The sequence below is a fragment of the Plectropomus leopardus genome, chromosome 11 (assembly GCF_026936395.1).
Source record: "Plectropomus leopardus strain MGB_pleo_1.0 chromosome 11, ASM2693639v1, whole genome shotgun sequence".
Taxonomy (NCBI): Eukaryota; Metazoa; Chordata; class Actinopteri; order Perciformes; family Serranidae; genus Plectropomus; species Plectropomus leopardus.
Genome location: NC_142186.1, coordinates 17122395 through 17137619, shown reverse-complemented (window position 1 = coordinate 17137619; position 15225 = coordinate 17122395). Strand labels below are relative to the sequence as shown.

Below are 15225 nucleotides of genomic sequence, written 5' to 3'. Positions count from 1 at the left end.
TCTTGTGCCATATCATTATAGGTCAAGCAGCCCAGCAGTATTTTATAAAGTCATTAAAATCAGTGCCACCTTCACCAGCTGAAATATTAAAATGATGAATCCATGAATGTTTTACTAGTTATCACCAGTAACATGATGTATATGTTGTTCTTTAATGGATCGCTCTGCATATTGAGTACTTGTTTTTTTGATGCTGATATTTTTGTATTTTCATTTGTGTAAGATTTGAAAGCAGGACATTTACTTCACAGTGATATAGTAGCTATTTTACTCTGTTGAGCTCTGAATATTTCTTCCATCGTTGCCATTGAAATTGAAAGTCTTGAAGTTATTATGAAGTTATCATATTTTGTCAGAAACTGCAGGCACCGAACAGAATGTCAGGATTTCAGTCACATTAACCTTGAAAGAGGAGAGATAAGTAACCTCAGATGCTGCAAACACGCCTGTACACAAGTTGGATGGCGCCCTCTGCTGGCTCTTATCTGACACTGCGAAATTCAAAATACCAGAGTGAAGTAGCGGGGTAAGTAGGTCTTTTCAGTCATTACATGTGATTGGAGTCAAAGCTGGTGTCACAGAGTAAAAGGAAGTCTTGTCTCTGTTTTATTCCACTAATCTGTGACTTCAGAGGACTAAAGCTGCCCCTTCTGGTTCACTGAGATGCTGCCACTGTCCTAACTTAACCATGATTACATCCCCGGAGAGCTGCTTTGCAGGGAAATCTGTTGACCGCTCATGAGGGTCCACGCCCTTAGCCACAGGAGCTGGCCCAAGCCGTCAACATGCTTCATGTCAGACCCAAATAGTAGCCACCAGGCAGCTGATGTCATGTGTGGAGGCTGAGCCAGTCACAGTGTTTAGGGACGGTGAACTACATATGTTCTTTCATGTGGGCTTTTTGCATGAGATCTGTATGTTCTCATAAATGTACAATCCTGTTTGCTTTTGTGCCATTTTTTTTATCAATTTGAATTTATCATCTCCTATAAGTTGCCATCTTTTTCCATTAACACTTTAAAACCCAGGCAAAGTGGCCTGCTTTCTTTCAAAAACATGGGAAGAAGGGAATTAGCAACTTAAGATGACATGACCCAGAAGAAGCTTGAAAATTTTTGAAAGAAATCAAACTGATTTGCTCGGGGTTCAAAAGTTAATACTTGTGAAAGTCATCTGAATGCAGCAGAAGAAAAGTGATCCGGGATTCTAAGGGTTAACTAGCTTTTACTTAATTTTTTCACATACCATTATTATTAATGTATAATGCCATCAATCAGCTTTTCAGCTGTTTTCCTTCATGAAAAACTCAGGGCTAAACTGCTGGTTTCTTCTCACGTGTCCCTGGCTAATAATTGCAGTCATTGAGGGATAAACCGGATTGGTCTGTGGGCACATCGAGAACGTGTGAGAAGGACACCACAGCAGAAAAAGGACTCTTTTACCAAGCCGCCATAACTTCTAAGTAGCTCACAAACATGGTTTGTGGAATTCTGTAGGATTCAAAACATGGAGATTTGTGCTGCCAGAATCAACATCCTGTCCTGGGATGTGTTTTCAAAAATAAGAAAAGTGCAACATCCAGCTTCATAGCAATAAGAGCTATTTTCTGCACGTAGGCTATGATTCCTCGTTAGGGCCTCTTTATTCAGTGGTCAAGCGAATGCCTGGTGACTCACCCTGCTGCTCTGTGCCACACCCAAGCAACCAAAATCCACTTAAATCACTTGAACGTTTTGTGATCAAGTGTTCTCATATGTGCACCTGATGCATGTTTCTTTCAAACAGATTAACACAAGATGCAATGATGTTTTAAAAGAAATCATTTAATCTAATGGCCAAAGACCATTTCAAAAGCGTTCTTGTCAGGGCTAAAAATACAAAGAAACTTCTACCCTCTCCCGCTCTCACCAAGGCTCTCTCTCCATCTCTTTCCAATATATATCATTATGTTATCTGTTGTATTTTAATTGTTTTAATGACATCTGCTATATGTCTATCCATTCTGGTAGAAGGGATTCTCCCTTATTTGCTCTTCCTGAGGTTTCTACCATTTTTTCCTATTCGTGGTGGTTTTTGGGGGGATTTATTCCTTTATTCGCTGTGAGGGTCTAAGGACAAATGAATGTTATGCTGTAAAGCCCTCTGAGTCAAATTGTGATAATGGTGATAATGGGTTTTTCAAAAACTGAACTGAACTAGATTGAAAGTTTCAACTGCAACATTCAGAACATGTGATAGAGGCCTAAGATTACATTTGTTTGTTTGTTTGTTTTTTAATAAAATTGCAACATGCAGCACTCCTCTTGGCACACCTGGGTCGAAACCGTAAAGGTCAGACACTGACAATGATTGATAAGATTATTGATTTGTCTGTGACATAGGGACTGGTTTATTTATTGCATGCGTTGATGCATTTTATGCTCAAATAGCGCTGGATGGATGGAATAAAACGATAAGTCCAGAGCTGTTTCATGATCTGATCAAACCTGTTCGCATAGAATCCATCATGCACCACACACAATCATGATGTTTCTGACTGTGGTGATCAATCTGGCAGCCGTAGCAGGTCTCCTCCCAATATTGGTTCAGAACAATGTTTAGCAGGTGGAGAACAGAACATTTAACCCCATCCAAAAACACAGCTGACAATACGCCGTCAGGCAGATCTCCGACCTTGTATATGGAGCGCTTTTTGCATGCCTCTTGTGGGTCCTCGTCTTGTGAGTCCTTGTCTTAAGAATCTTCATCTTGTTGCTGTAATGCTTGTGGTGAATGGACCAACAGAGATGGAGGGGGTGGAGATGATGGTGGTGTCAAGAGTGACGGTGATACAGGAGGAGCTGCGCTGCCGAGTCTGTCCTCTAAATATATATATATATATATATATATATATATATATATATATATAAAACATTAGACATGAGAAAAATATCACACATCAGAGTCATGCATTCCCTATATACGTATAAAATAATCACATATGCTGCATACCCTTTGTTATTAGAAGTCGGCGTGCCTGATGATTTTCGGCCTACACAGGGAAGGATGCAGGCCATCGTCAAAACAAAATGTTTTCTCTTGTAAGCAGTGTTGAGTCTGTCTCTTTTGATAGCCTCGTCAACTTCGCTAAACTTCATTTGCAGAGACCGCCAGTCACACCACTGGATGAAAAAAATGGTTTTAAACCATGAGTCATATTCTTGGAGAGTGACAGGGTAAGGACGTAAACTTCATTCTTCACGACCTCTGGTGGCTATCACTCTCTCCCTATCCACACAAACATTGAGGAAAATAAAGTCGTCTGACGATTCTGATGAAACTATCCGGCTCAGCACAATATATTTCAGGACCTGTAGCTCAAAACACAAACTGCGCCAACATTCAGGCCAAACTACAGCTAAAAAAAGTTACTGGATAGTCAACAGTTGAAGCACCACATTTTAGCAGACAGTGCTCCATAATCAGTGATTATGGAGTGTGGCCAGAGTGTGCAACATGCTTTGCAATTTCAACCCACAGAGAGTAGTGTAGCAGCATTTTTTTTTATTTTGCCCTTTGTGATTTACGGTTGGCTGACGGTAAATGTCAGGTTTATTCCTCAACTGCTCTGTGTTCTGAGGCATCCATGAGTAAGAAACATGTCTGCCTATTCATTTTAAAGTCACTCTGAGTCAGAGCTCATAGAGTCAAATACTATGACAGCATGGGGGGCAGCTAGGTCTGTGTATTACACTCTTAGTTATTTAGATAGTTGCTGTTTAGATTTACAGCCATGCTCACCAAAACTACGAATTATGGTGCTGAGCATAAGTGGCTTTTCAGACACACTTGTTTCAGGCACCTGCATAGCAAAGCACCTGTTTGTCACTGTTTGTAATGGATAGTCTGGGTGTAGAAGAAGAGATGGACAGTATTTCAGTTAACCCTTTAACACCTGGATGGACATCAGTTTCTCTGTGCATTCAGAAGACTTTTAAATGCTTGCCTGAAACCTAAGAAAACATGGGGAAAACATAATGAGCAGCTTGGCAAGAAATGTCTTCAAAAGAAAAGAAAGAAAAACCAAACAAACAAACAAAACAACAACAAAAACAAAGATAGATGGATAGATAGAAAGATAGATAGATAAACTTATTTAATAAATACGATTTCAGTGTCTTTCATTGTTTTTCAAAAGTCCTGACTTTGACTATTAATAAAAGTGTGATTTCATGTGATCGAATCGAAATGTCAAAGTTGTGCTGTGAGATACCTGCCCAAAATAATTCTGTACCAGATTTCAAGACTTCAGAAGAATCATGACAAAAGTTGGGGCAATTATTGTTATGGTAGCCTACTAGTGGGGCATAAATTGGTTAATTTAAAATAGCTTTTTTAGGATTTAGAATTAGAAATTGTTCATTTATCATTCATTGATTCACTTTGTTTGTTTGTACATTGTTTTCTGACTCTGCAGTCATTTCAGACCCTGTCACTCCCACTGCCTGCCCTCATCAGTAGATTCACTCCACCTGCTGATCATCACTCACCTGTTCCTCTTTACCCCATCAGCTCCCCTGTATATAGACCAGTCCACTTTCTCTAGCTCTCTGGCAGGTTGTCTTTTTGCTTCCCAGCATTTCATATCTGCCTTGTGATTTTTGGTCTAGATTTCAACCATGCCTGCATTTTTGGGTTCTGCCTCAGCCCAACCCCTTGTTACTTTGTTGATTGCCTGGATCATTTTGTATCCTTTTTTTTAGTAAAGACTCTTTGCTTTGCTCCTCTGCCTTCCGAGTCATGCTGCTGGTTGTTTCTTCTATGAACTGTGACATATCTAAGTTCTTTTTAGTAATTTAATATTTGTATTTTGCTGGAAAAAAGGGTTGAATTTGCTGCAAAATACTCCAAGAGCCTGTATTTGTGTATTTGAAATACATTCTTTACTGCCATTTTATTCTCAAAAAAACACATTTTTATCCCCAGGTAAAAAAAAAACTATGCAAAAATAACCTTACTCACAGTCTGCAATTGACTCATATGACATGTCCCATCATGTCCAGTAAAACACTCATTGTGAACAAACATTTATGTTCCTGGGACTGCTTGGGGATACAAAGAGGAAAACTTTATTTTTTTCTAAGTTGTTGGTATTGAGGTAGGGGTTCAGGGTGGGAGGTGTTTCTCTTTATCCTCTACTATGTTGAACTGTATCATACTCTGCTGTTATAGGACCGTTACTGCTCAGTTCTCCTAGCTGTATTTCAGTTGGCTGTTTACTCAGTCAACGGTCACTTTGACCACTATGCACCGCTAAATTCACAGCCTCCCACCTCCCAGATATCCTGACTGACCACATCAAATCTATGATGTGAGTAAAAACCAGAGCTCATCTTTAAATTCTTTTAATTTCAGAGGGCTTAAGGTCAGACCAATATTGAAGCTACAAAATGCCTAAATTGTCAGTTTGTCCAGAATTTTGCATTTTCAAATTACAAAATATTTGAATTTGATTAAATACATATCCAAGTATTTTGTATTTTATTTTGATACATTTGATAAGAAAGTATCTCATTTGTAATGAGATACGTTTTGATGTATTTGTGTCTATCTGTGTGAAAGCATGCGTGTGGGAGGCAGGCTCCTGTCTCTTCACACAGGCTGTTGTATTCTTAGATACTCACTGTCATTGTCACTCTAAGAACTCACATATAGATCTGTAAAAACCACACTGTACACACAGCGTATCATATTGTTGACTTTACTGCCGGCTTACATGTGAATACTCTGATATTTTAGCTGCTCAGCCAGACGCCATGGTGTCCTTGATCCAGGAGATGTAATTGCAAACTTTCGTGTATACCCCAGGCTTCTTCCTCAGAGCACAGCCATGGCCCCAAGACACAACTCCCTGAAGTTCTCCATCACATGTCATGGGACCCCCAGAGTCACCCTGGAAATAGATAAAAAGAACAATTATCTTCACTCTTTACATCAAGTGGCAGAAACAGTTGTTTTGTGTCTCAGCAGCCATGATATTACCTGACAGGAGTCCTTCCCTCCCTCCAAAAATCCAGCACAGATCATGTTTTCAGTGATTTGGAAAGGATATGCATTAAAGCACGTGTCGTCGCTCAGAAGTGGGGCGTCCAGGCATTGCAACTTAGCAGGGAACCTTGCTGGAAAAGACAGAAAAAGAGTGGTTTTACCCCTGAAAGTAAATGCTTTATGGAAGGCTGATGCCAGACCTAGCTAGCCTTCAGAAAACTGTAAAGCCAACAACTACACTATAGTTTTATACATTCAGTGTATTTGATGCCCAAAAAGCCTTGTTTGATGAAAATAATTGTTGATCCGTTTGCACTTTGTCTTATATGAAGATGTTGGTATTTATTGCCATGTTTTTCGTGAATGTTCTCCAGTGACCAGCTTCTCGGAAATTATTGCAACAGGCTTTGTTGGACAGTTTTGTTCTAAATCATCTGTTGAAGTTACACTTGACACTGATCAAAAACAGGGCTAAATTAACCTGGCTTACAGCAGAAAAAAATAGTTTGCAATACACTGGAAGCCACTCTACCCCCTCTCTTTTTTTGGTGTGGGTTTTGATGTTGTTACATATCATACAGAGCTGTCAACAGCCTGTGTATATGTGGTTAAGGAGTCAACAATAGAGATGCGGAGCTCAGTCTCAGTGAACCTTGAAAGCCTCTTGGAAGTTGTTGGTCTGGGTCCAGTGAGTGCTGGGGGGGCCCTTTAAGTAGATGTTTGTTTGTTTTACATCTGTCTTATTACTTTTTTTTCTTCTTTTAAACATTGACTGTGTGCATGGCTGGCACTCATTACTAGAGTGACTTTTTCCATTGCTGCATGCCACACAATGAATGTTAATAAAATAAAAAAAAATTGATAACAAAAAATATAAAATATATATACATTTATATACAGTAATGGCAAAAAATGCATTTTTGTAGCTTTCTCACACAGTCAAATAATTGCTCTGTCACTCACATCCCTCATTGCTGGGACGAAGACTCCCCCATCCAGAGATGTGGCACATTGTCCCGTCAATGGCACATTTTGTAGGGAGCTTCGCAGGGCGTACATAGCTGTTCAGAGTGGCAGGGCGACTCAGTTTGATCAGCATGATGTCACTGTCCTGTGTGCGGGAGTTATAGTTAGGGTGGCGAATAAACTTGGAGGACATGATGTGCTGCTCAGTCCCCTCATGTTCCCAGATGTCGTGCTCTCCCAGGCGAATTTCTACATCTGACCTGGAAGAAATAAATCCACCATTAGGGGGACTTTGTGCTCTTTCTGCTTAAGACACACAATATGAATCCATCAGCTGTTAGAGTTTTGGTTTGGATAATCTTCCTTACTTTGATTTGCAGTGAGCAGCAGAGAGCACCCACTCATCAGACAGAAGAGTGCCGCCACAGAAGTTATATCCAGTAAAGAGAGACACTTGGTAAGGCACAGAATGTTTTGGGCACTCATATCCTCCGACAATCTTGTTATCTTCCCTCAGGGCAACTGCCGCTGAAACATAAGAATAAAAAAGTGACAAAAACAGTGAAAGTTATGTTATCAGTGTATTATCATGTATCATATTTAATTCTCCGTAGACAAACAGACTTTTACAGTATCCATCATTTCTATACTATACCTGCCGCTCCAAAGAGAGCCAGAAGAAAGAACAGCTTCATGCCTACTGTCTGTCTGTCTGTCTGTCTGTCAGGGCAGCACATTAATGTGTCCTCGCCCTCTTAGTATCAGGTATTTTAGCCCTCTTATCTCCTTTTCTCAAGGTCGTCTATCGTCAGAGGTACACCTCAAACACTAAACATGTGTTACATTTCCCCAGAACACTGGGTTTAATGTACAGTAAGGCAGAAAAACAAACTGGGGGAAGAAAAGCTTGGATGAGAAAACTATCTGAATTGCAAACACTAACATGTGGAATTCCCCTTTCACAGTATGCATTCAGTCAGAGTGGTTTTCATTAGATTTGAGGTCATAGCTCTAAGTTTGAGCTCACTGTGGCATCAGTATGTTTTCGATGAAACTATGTCACTATGGCAATGTTTTTCTTTGCATTATACAATTACATGCAGGATATGAGATGCATGCTGCCTTTGAGTGAACTACAAAGTCATATTTGCTCTTGTGGATGTTGAGTAAGACTTGGTATGTGGGTGTAATTCATGTGGTTAAAGACACTCTGAGCCAGAGAGAAACTCTCCTATAATGTGCCATTTTTTTTCAACATCCAGAGAGCCAAAAAATACTAAGAGAAGAACTTAACTTGTCATATTTTACTATTTCAATGTTCCGCTTACTCATACAAAATAGGCTGGCAACTTATCAGCAAGCTGCTGGAAAAATGCAAAGCTGTGTTGCAATACATGAAATGTTAATATTTTCACCTTTTACATTGCTCAACCTCTACATGACACACCCTCACATAGAAAATCTAAAATAGTCAGAAAATGTTATACAGTGTCAGCATTTTCCGTTTCCAGTATGTCACAGTGAAGTGTCATTTGTTGACACTGAAAGCATTAATATCTTCATTCATTTTAGTTACTATGACTAAAAAATTTCTTACTGGCATTTTGTTTTTATACAAGTTTCGGAGCCATTTAGACAATTTCAGTGAGTTAAAAGCAAAATGAATTCCCTATAAAGCAGAACTTTGTTTGAAGGTTTCATTTTACAATCCTGTTTTGAAATTCAGTCTCGTCAGTCACTTGGGAAACCAATGCATCTTCTTCCTCTACCTCTCTGGCTTGGGTATGAAATATTCAAAGGAAATCAGCACTCCATCTGTTTTCCAAAACTGCACATCATTGTTGACTGAGTCAATGGTTGAGAGACCAGGCTCTGTTACTCATGTATGAGCATAGGTGTTTATCAGCACCAGACAGGAAAACATTTAAATACGAGGGTGCATTTAACCAAACCCTATGATTATACACTTAAGGCTAAAATATAACGCATTCCCATCCAGCTCAGGCAAGTCCTCCCCCCATCATTACAGTGTGGCACACTCAAATCTGTATCATTCTTTTAAAACCTGCATATCATTGCTTCTTTGATTGTAATCAAGTGCAATGACTTGGCGCGTTCGGCTGAGCAACTTATTATCTGCAAAGATAAAACAGCCTCAGGTTACATGTGTTCTCTGTTGTGTTTGTTTACTCTTGTATTTAGATTTCGAAAGACCTACATAATGATAAAAATGGTAGACTCAAAGAATCTTCGTTTTCTCTTTCATACCCTATATGAGCTTTATTCTATAGCTTGTTTACAATCACGTGATTACTACACGCTTGTTGTTACAAGATACCTCATCCTCCAGTCCTGCAAACGTTACCAACGTTAGTGGTGTTACGCGGTGAGCTGATGAAAGTGTACAAAAGTCTAGTGGACCAACTGAAACACCTGCCATCTTGTTTTTGGCAGGATGTGTAGTCTTTTATATTTTAACTCTGTACATAGATGCACCGCTGTCAGGCTAACATAAACTTTTGCTGACTTAATCTACAATTTTCTACACATAGGTCAACTGTACTCAGAATTCTAGTGAAACGCTGTTGAAAATCTGGATCATTACTAAAAACAAGGGGAAGTTGGTCCAGTACATTCAATTCGAGGCATGTTTAGTAGACATTAGTTGACGTTGCTCCTCCAGACTGAAGACTGAGGTTTTTGATCCACATCTGCTGCTGTTTCCAATGAATTATTTTATTATAATTATCATCTTACTTCTCTGGACTTTAAGTAACCTTTGTTTTTTCCCAGTTTGGATTTATGCTTGATGACATCACAAATTGTACTTTTGGCACTCTACTTTTTTAATTTTGTTAAGTTGTTTACTTGTATTTTATGCATTGTCTTAGATCATAGGAATAACATGAATGAATTTTGTAAATGAGTGTAGTTCTCCTTTAAGTTTTCAACAAAGACAATGTTACAGGATATTTCAATGGCATTTATTAGAGAAAAGTAAATTGCTAGAATCGTTAAAATGTGCAACAAATGCAGAGAGTCCCTGAGCTAATTGCTCTGAACAGCTTTAATAGTCTAACATATGACACCCAGATGACTGTTTAAGTTGCACATGTGCAAAACAGCATTCAGGATGTGATCAGTTGGATGAATTAAGAAATGAGATAAATGCTTTGCAGCAATCTAAAAATGCCATTGACTTTAAATAATGGCACGGCTATTTTTTCCCTCAGCATTTGCCACCCTAACCCTTGGTTTAAATAGATGAGAAGGATCAAAAGTTCCATTGATTTCTCCATCTGGTGCTCCCTGTAAACCAGTTCCGGTTGCCCTAATCCCATTCCACTGTACCTCGAAATATCCTCAGACAGACAGAGAGAGCACTGTGTCAAAGCACTGTACGACTTATGCACTGCCAGGCTTGTTTGCTGTCAGACAGAACCCAGGCTGATTATTCATATCCCTTAGGTCTGCAGAGGGGGACCAGGCGTTGTGGTTGAAAGTAGGGACGAAGTTAAGGAAGTGGTTTAGGCTATTGAGGTTCAGCTTTTTTTCCTTGTGTGTGGTGTATTTCATGGAAAAAAAATGTCAGTCAGCCATAGGGGCAAAAGCCGTTGGCACTGGTTTCGGCTTGAAAAACAAAATTCCTGACCTCTCCGCACCCGTGAGACACAGTTTTGATTTCCAGTCAGCACCGCAACAAGATCAACAAACCTTTGAGGTTTTAAGACGCAGCAGATTCCCACTATTTGTGTCTTTGTGACAGCGATACTGAAGCCTAGGAGTTTCAACACAACAGTTGGTATACCAGTGTTACACAAAAAGAGTTGTGTTTTTAGAAATGCTGTGAGCTCACAGTGTTTTGCACTCCACAGCGACGAAAAATACTGGGTGTATTACAGTGATGCTGGGAGCAGGAGTATGTCATTAGTACCACATTGTCCCACACACGGACACAAGCAGACATGCATGCATTTTAGCTGTGCCTTTCAGGTTGCTCCCCCACCCTCCCAGCTGCTGCAGTGAATAATAAACCCCCAAACTCCAACTGCATATATCACCCTCTACTAAAACCAAATTCCCTTTAAACCTCCACTAGTTGTTTTACACACCCAAATTGGTATTTGTGCGGCACACATATAATTGCATGTTTGGTTGGTAAATCAAGAACTCTGGCAAGCCCTGGGCTCTGAAGGCTTCCCTCAAACTATAGCCTTGGGATAGCTATTAATATCCCCTACAGACACCAGCAAAACGCTTTGCCTTTAAGTTCTGCTGCGAGACTATACAGCAGAAAATTCAAAAAACACATTTAAGCACAGAAATGAGAAGTGGAGGATGTATTCCTCAAGACCAAATTAAACAAAGTAGTCATACCGTCTAGACTTTAGCTAATACAGTAATGTCATTTAGTGCTACAAATGGAGCTGAACAGTTCACTTCAGATTGAGAGCGAGTTATGAAGAAAGTAACTGGGTCAGCACATTTTCAACTGTTTCCTGTAGTTAGAATGATTGTTTGGGGTACTGATGCAAAATATCTCTCAGTGGGGATGAATATTCAAAAGCTGAATGTTTATGTATCCCTCCAAAAAAAGAGCCAATGATAACAGAGACATGAGTCCTCCTACACATACAAAGAAGGGTGTTGCTCTGAACTCATGCTGGGACTGAGAGCGTGTACACAGCCACATGTAGTGTCTCCCACTCTTTCACTCTCTCTCTCTCTCTTTCTCTCTCTCCTTCCTTCCTCCCCCTCACATCTGGAGTATTGGCAGGACATAGTTCCTGTGTGGTGTGTGTGTACATTAGTGGGGGACTCAGTTTTTTAGGGTTGGGCAGGCTTTAGCAGCCCACACTGTGTGAAGCTGATCACTTCAAGATATTGAGCTTCATTGTTTCACTGTGAGAACAACCGCTGCAGTGCAGATCACAAGGATGCTCCTTAGTCTGACTGTTCAGCACTTTTACCTAGAAATAAAGTTTATACATGTCATGTGTCAGGTCATGTTTGTATGTTTTTCTTTATATTCTAAACATTTCCTAATTTAGTTTTTATTTGTTAACCCCTTTAAACCTGGAGAAACATCATATTTCTTGTGCTGCTTTCAGATGCCCTTCACAAGTATATAAAACTTTGAAGCAAATTAGTTTGATTTCTTTCGAAACCATGGGGGGAAAAAGGCAATAAGCAACTGAATAAGAAATGTTATGAAAATTGCAAGGAATTAGTAGATTTAGAAAATTACTTGCTATATTTATCATAATTGCATATTTAAAATTATGTCATAAAATTGTTATGATTTTTTAGACACCTTTTCAGTGTAATTTCTTTGTGTGTGTGTGTGTGTGTGTTTGTTTTCTTTTGATTTCTTTTTCTGTTCTTTTTTAATACCAGTTTTCAGGTAAGTTTCTTGTACATTTTACAAATTTCTTGCAATTTTCTTTTTTCTTTTTATTTATTTATTAATTTATTTTAGTTGCTTACTGCCTTCTTCCCATACTTTTGACAGAAATAATTTGCTGAGGTTTCAAATGTTTAATCTCTGTCTTATATCATTTTAGGTCCCCACTTCCTGTCAAGCTTCCCTCCTGTTTGATTAACTCCCCTGCTCTCATGTGTTTCACCTGTGTCTGACTGCCACATCTGTGTCTCATTATCTCACCCTCACATCATGTATATAAGCTGAAAGTTCCCCACTTTCTGAACCACTTCATCTTTGTCTCCTGTAGCAAGTGTTCGAGCATTATGTTCCTCATGTTAGCTTTCTCATGCCTGTAAGTTTTGGACTCTTCTTTGACTCTGCCTTTGTTTAGCCCTTTTTGGATTTGTTTGCCTCGTTGGCTAATTGCTCAAACACCAGACCTGTTTTTGAGATCAAAGACATTGATTATTACTTACTTTTAGGACTTTTCACTGTAAGCCTGATCATTCACAAGTAATTTGAAAGAGCAAATACATTTTGAGGGAAAAATAATGTTCCGCAAATTAGATTTTTTATGAAAATAATGAGGAAATGTTGCCAATCAATGCATTTGGGAAGTCATAAAAATGTTGATACTGAATGTAGCAGCAACTTCCGGGAGAAATAAAGCCAAATGCGACAAACTGCTGTTCCTTGAATGGCCACTTGAGGCTGGCTCTCTGCGAGGCATCACCACAGTCTATCCCTCAGGATCCCTCACTCCTTCAAAGCTGCACCCTCTCCAAATATGGTCACTTCTACCCCCCAAAAAACGATATGGCAACAGGCAAAAAGCCAAACTCACGGCCTCAAAAAAGCAGTCCACAACCCAATGAGTGGCATCACAGTAGCTACATCTGTAGGCAATCTTGCAATACATCATACACTTGTAGTGAGCAGTACAGCATTATTTTTGTATTATTGCCTTTTTTCTTAACGTTCAACCAAAGTCACAATCTTTTGCTAACATTAACCAGAGTGCTTTTATTGTTTGCGCATAAGAATTGACACAAACCTTGAGGTCCAACATGTAAGCCCACCATCTTCCCCAACCACCTCCCTCCCTCCAAAGCCTACGCAGAACAAGAATGTTTTGTTTCTTTACCTGACAGAACCCATTCTCAACATAATCGCGGTGATTACATTACCAAAACAATGTAACGAAGAAGAGAGTTCAGTTACATACAAATGTCATTTCTAGGAGACAGGGTTTGGTTGGGTGAGTTGACATTTTAGAAATTCCAGTTCCCTCGTCTATCAGTCAGTCAAGCGTAAGAGAGTTTCACCTTTTGCCCTATGATATAAAACACGTCTGTAAATACCCCACTTGTAAATTCTGAAGCTTCAACGTGTCTTTAAGTGGTTGCTAACAAGTGGCTAATTGTGACTACAGAATGTCATCACATCGATCATGTCATTACAGCCTTGTTGTGGTGGCAAAGCCGACGTCATGTGATTGTGGTGTAGGTTGTTTATCGCCTAACAATAGCTTTTTAGTTCTGGCAATTGTTTATTTGTGAAAATTGTCTTGCTAAACAAAGTGTGAACATGTTGAAGTTTTATTGTCTACAGATTTCCATTGAATGTTAGATTGTTACAGCTTATTTTCAGCAAAATCCAAAATTGAACTGAAATGCCTTTGTTTTTTTCGGGGTGGGGGGGTGATAGAGATGAAAATTAACTCTTCATTTTTGGAAAAGCCTTTGTATATTTTCATATCAAGCAATAAATGAGTTTTGATGTAGCGCATATTTGTTGAATGGATTCTGTAAAGTCAACTTCCAAAGCAACAAGCTTGCTTCTATTGGCAGATCAATATCTGTTAAATTGCTGTTTCAAAAGTTTGCTTATTTAGGATGTCAAATTGATTCACATGAACTTAACAAGAATGCATCATTCACACTGGAATTCATTTTTCAGTGTCAGTGTGTTTGTTCATGAAATGTGAAGACACACAGGTTGAGGAAACAGTCCATTCATCATGTTTGGCAATATTCCACTAAAATATTCCTAAATTTCTTTTAACAAAAAGGAGGAGGAAAAAAACGAAAAGAAAAAAATTAGCTCACGACCGTGTCTCACAGATGTATAAATGTGTGGGTAGTGGGGCTGAAAACCAAGAGTAAAGAGAAACCATGTGGAAGGAAATATGACCATGAAGTCAATCTCAGATGAAACATTGCTTCCCCACTGAAAGGTAGGGCTGTCCTCTGGGGACATGAGAATGATTTTCAGCCTCTCCAAGTAACATTCCCCTAAGTCCATGCCTCCATCTAAAGCCTGTTTAAACTGTAAGATGTTTTCTGGTTCCTTTAAATCTTCTGGTTTGGCCTGTTATTTGTTCAAAATAAAGTTTGTAACTTCAAATTATTCAACTAATCTGTAGCTCCATGTTTTTACAAGGGATAGATTTCAGTTTTGGGACTGTGAATACTTGACAGGGATATAACTGAAGTACAAAAGCAGCAGGAATGTGGAAGGCAGGCTTTAAAAAATGAAATTGCTCAGATTTACAGCCTAGATTTGCTTCAGGGTGAGTACATGAATTCCCTTTTGTTTTAAGGTTGCAATCAGGTCTGCGGTTGTTAGCCATTCTGTCGCGATGCTTCCACTTATGCACCTTTTGGCATATTCTGTCTGTATATGTCAGATGTCTCAGGAATGTATGATTCTGTGTAATGATCAGTGAACAAAAATACCCCATCCAATTCCAAGAAGTTCCTCTTTTAACTTCATGCAGCATGAGTTCACGCAACAGTTTTTTTTTT

At 39.2% G+C, this 15225-nt stretch overlaps 1 protein-coding gene across 1 annotated transcript; it reads right to left on the bottom strand.

Annotated features, from left to right (window-relative positions):
• Positions 1 to 5724: 5724 nt before the first annotated feature.
• Positions 5725 to 7729, bottom strand: LOC121946114 (trypsin-3-like). The gene is made up of 5 exons (XM_042490553.2): positions 7649 to 7729; positions 7362 to 7521; positions 6991 to 7253; positions 6022 to 6158; positions 5725 to 5932 (listed from the first exon to the last, which is right to left on the bottom strand). Exons 1-5 carry the CDS (start codon positions 7686 to 7688, stop codon positions 5783 to 5785), a joined length of 750 nt encoding a protein of 249 aa, XP_042346487.2. The 5' UTR covers positions 7689 to 7729; the 3' UTR covers positions 5725 to 5782.
• Between the last annotated feature and the right edge of the window lie 7496 nt (positions 7730 to 15225).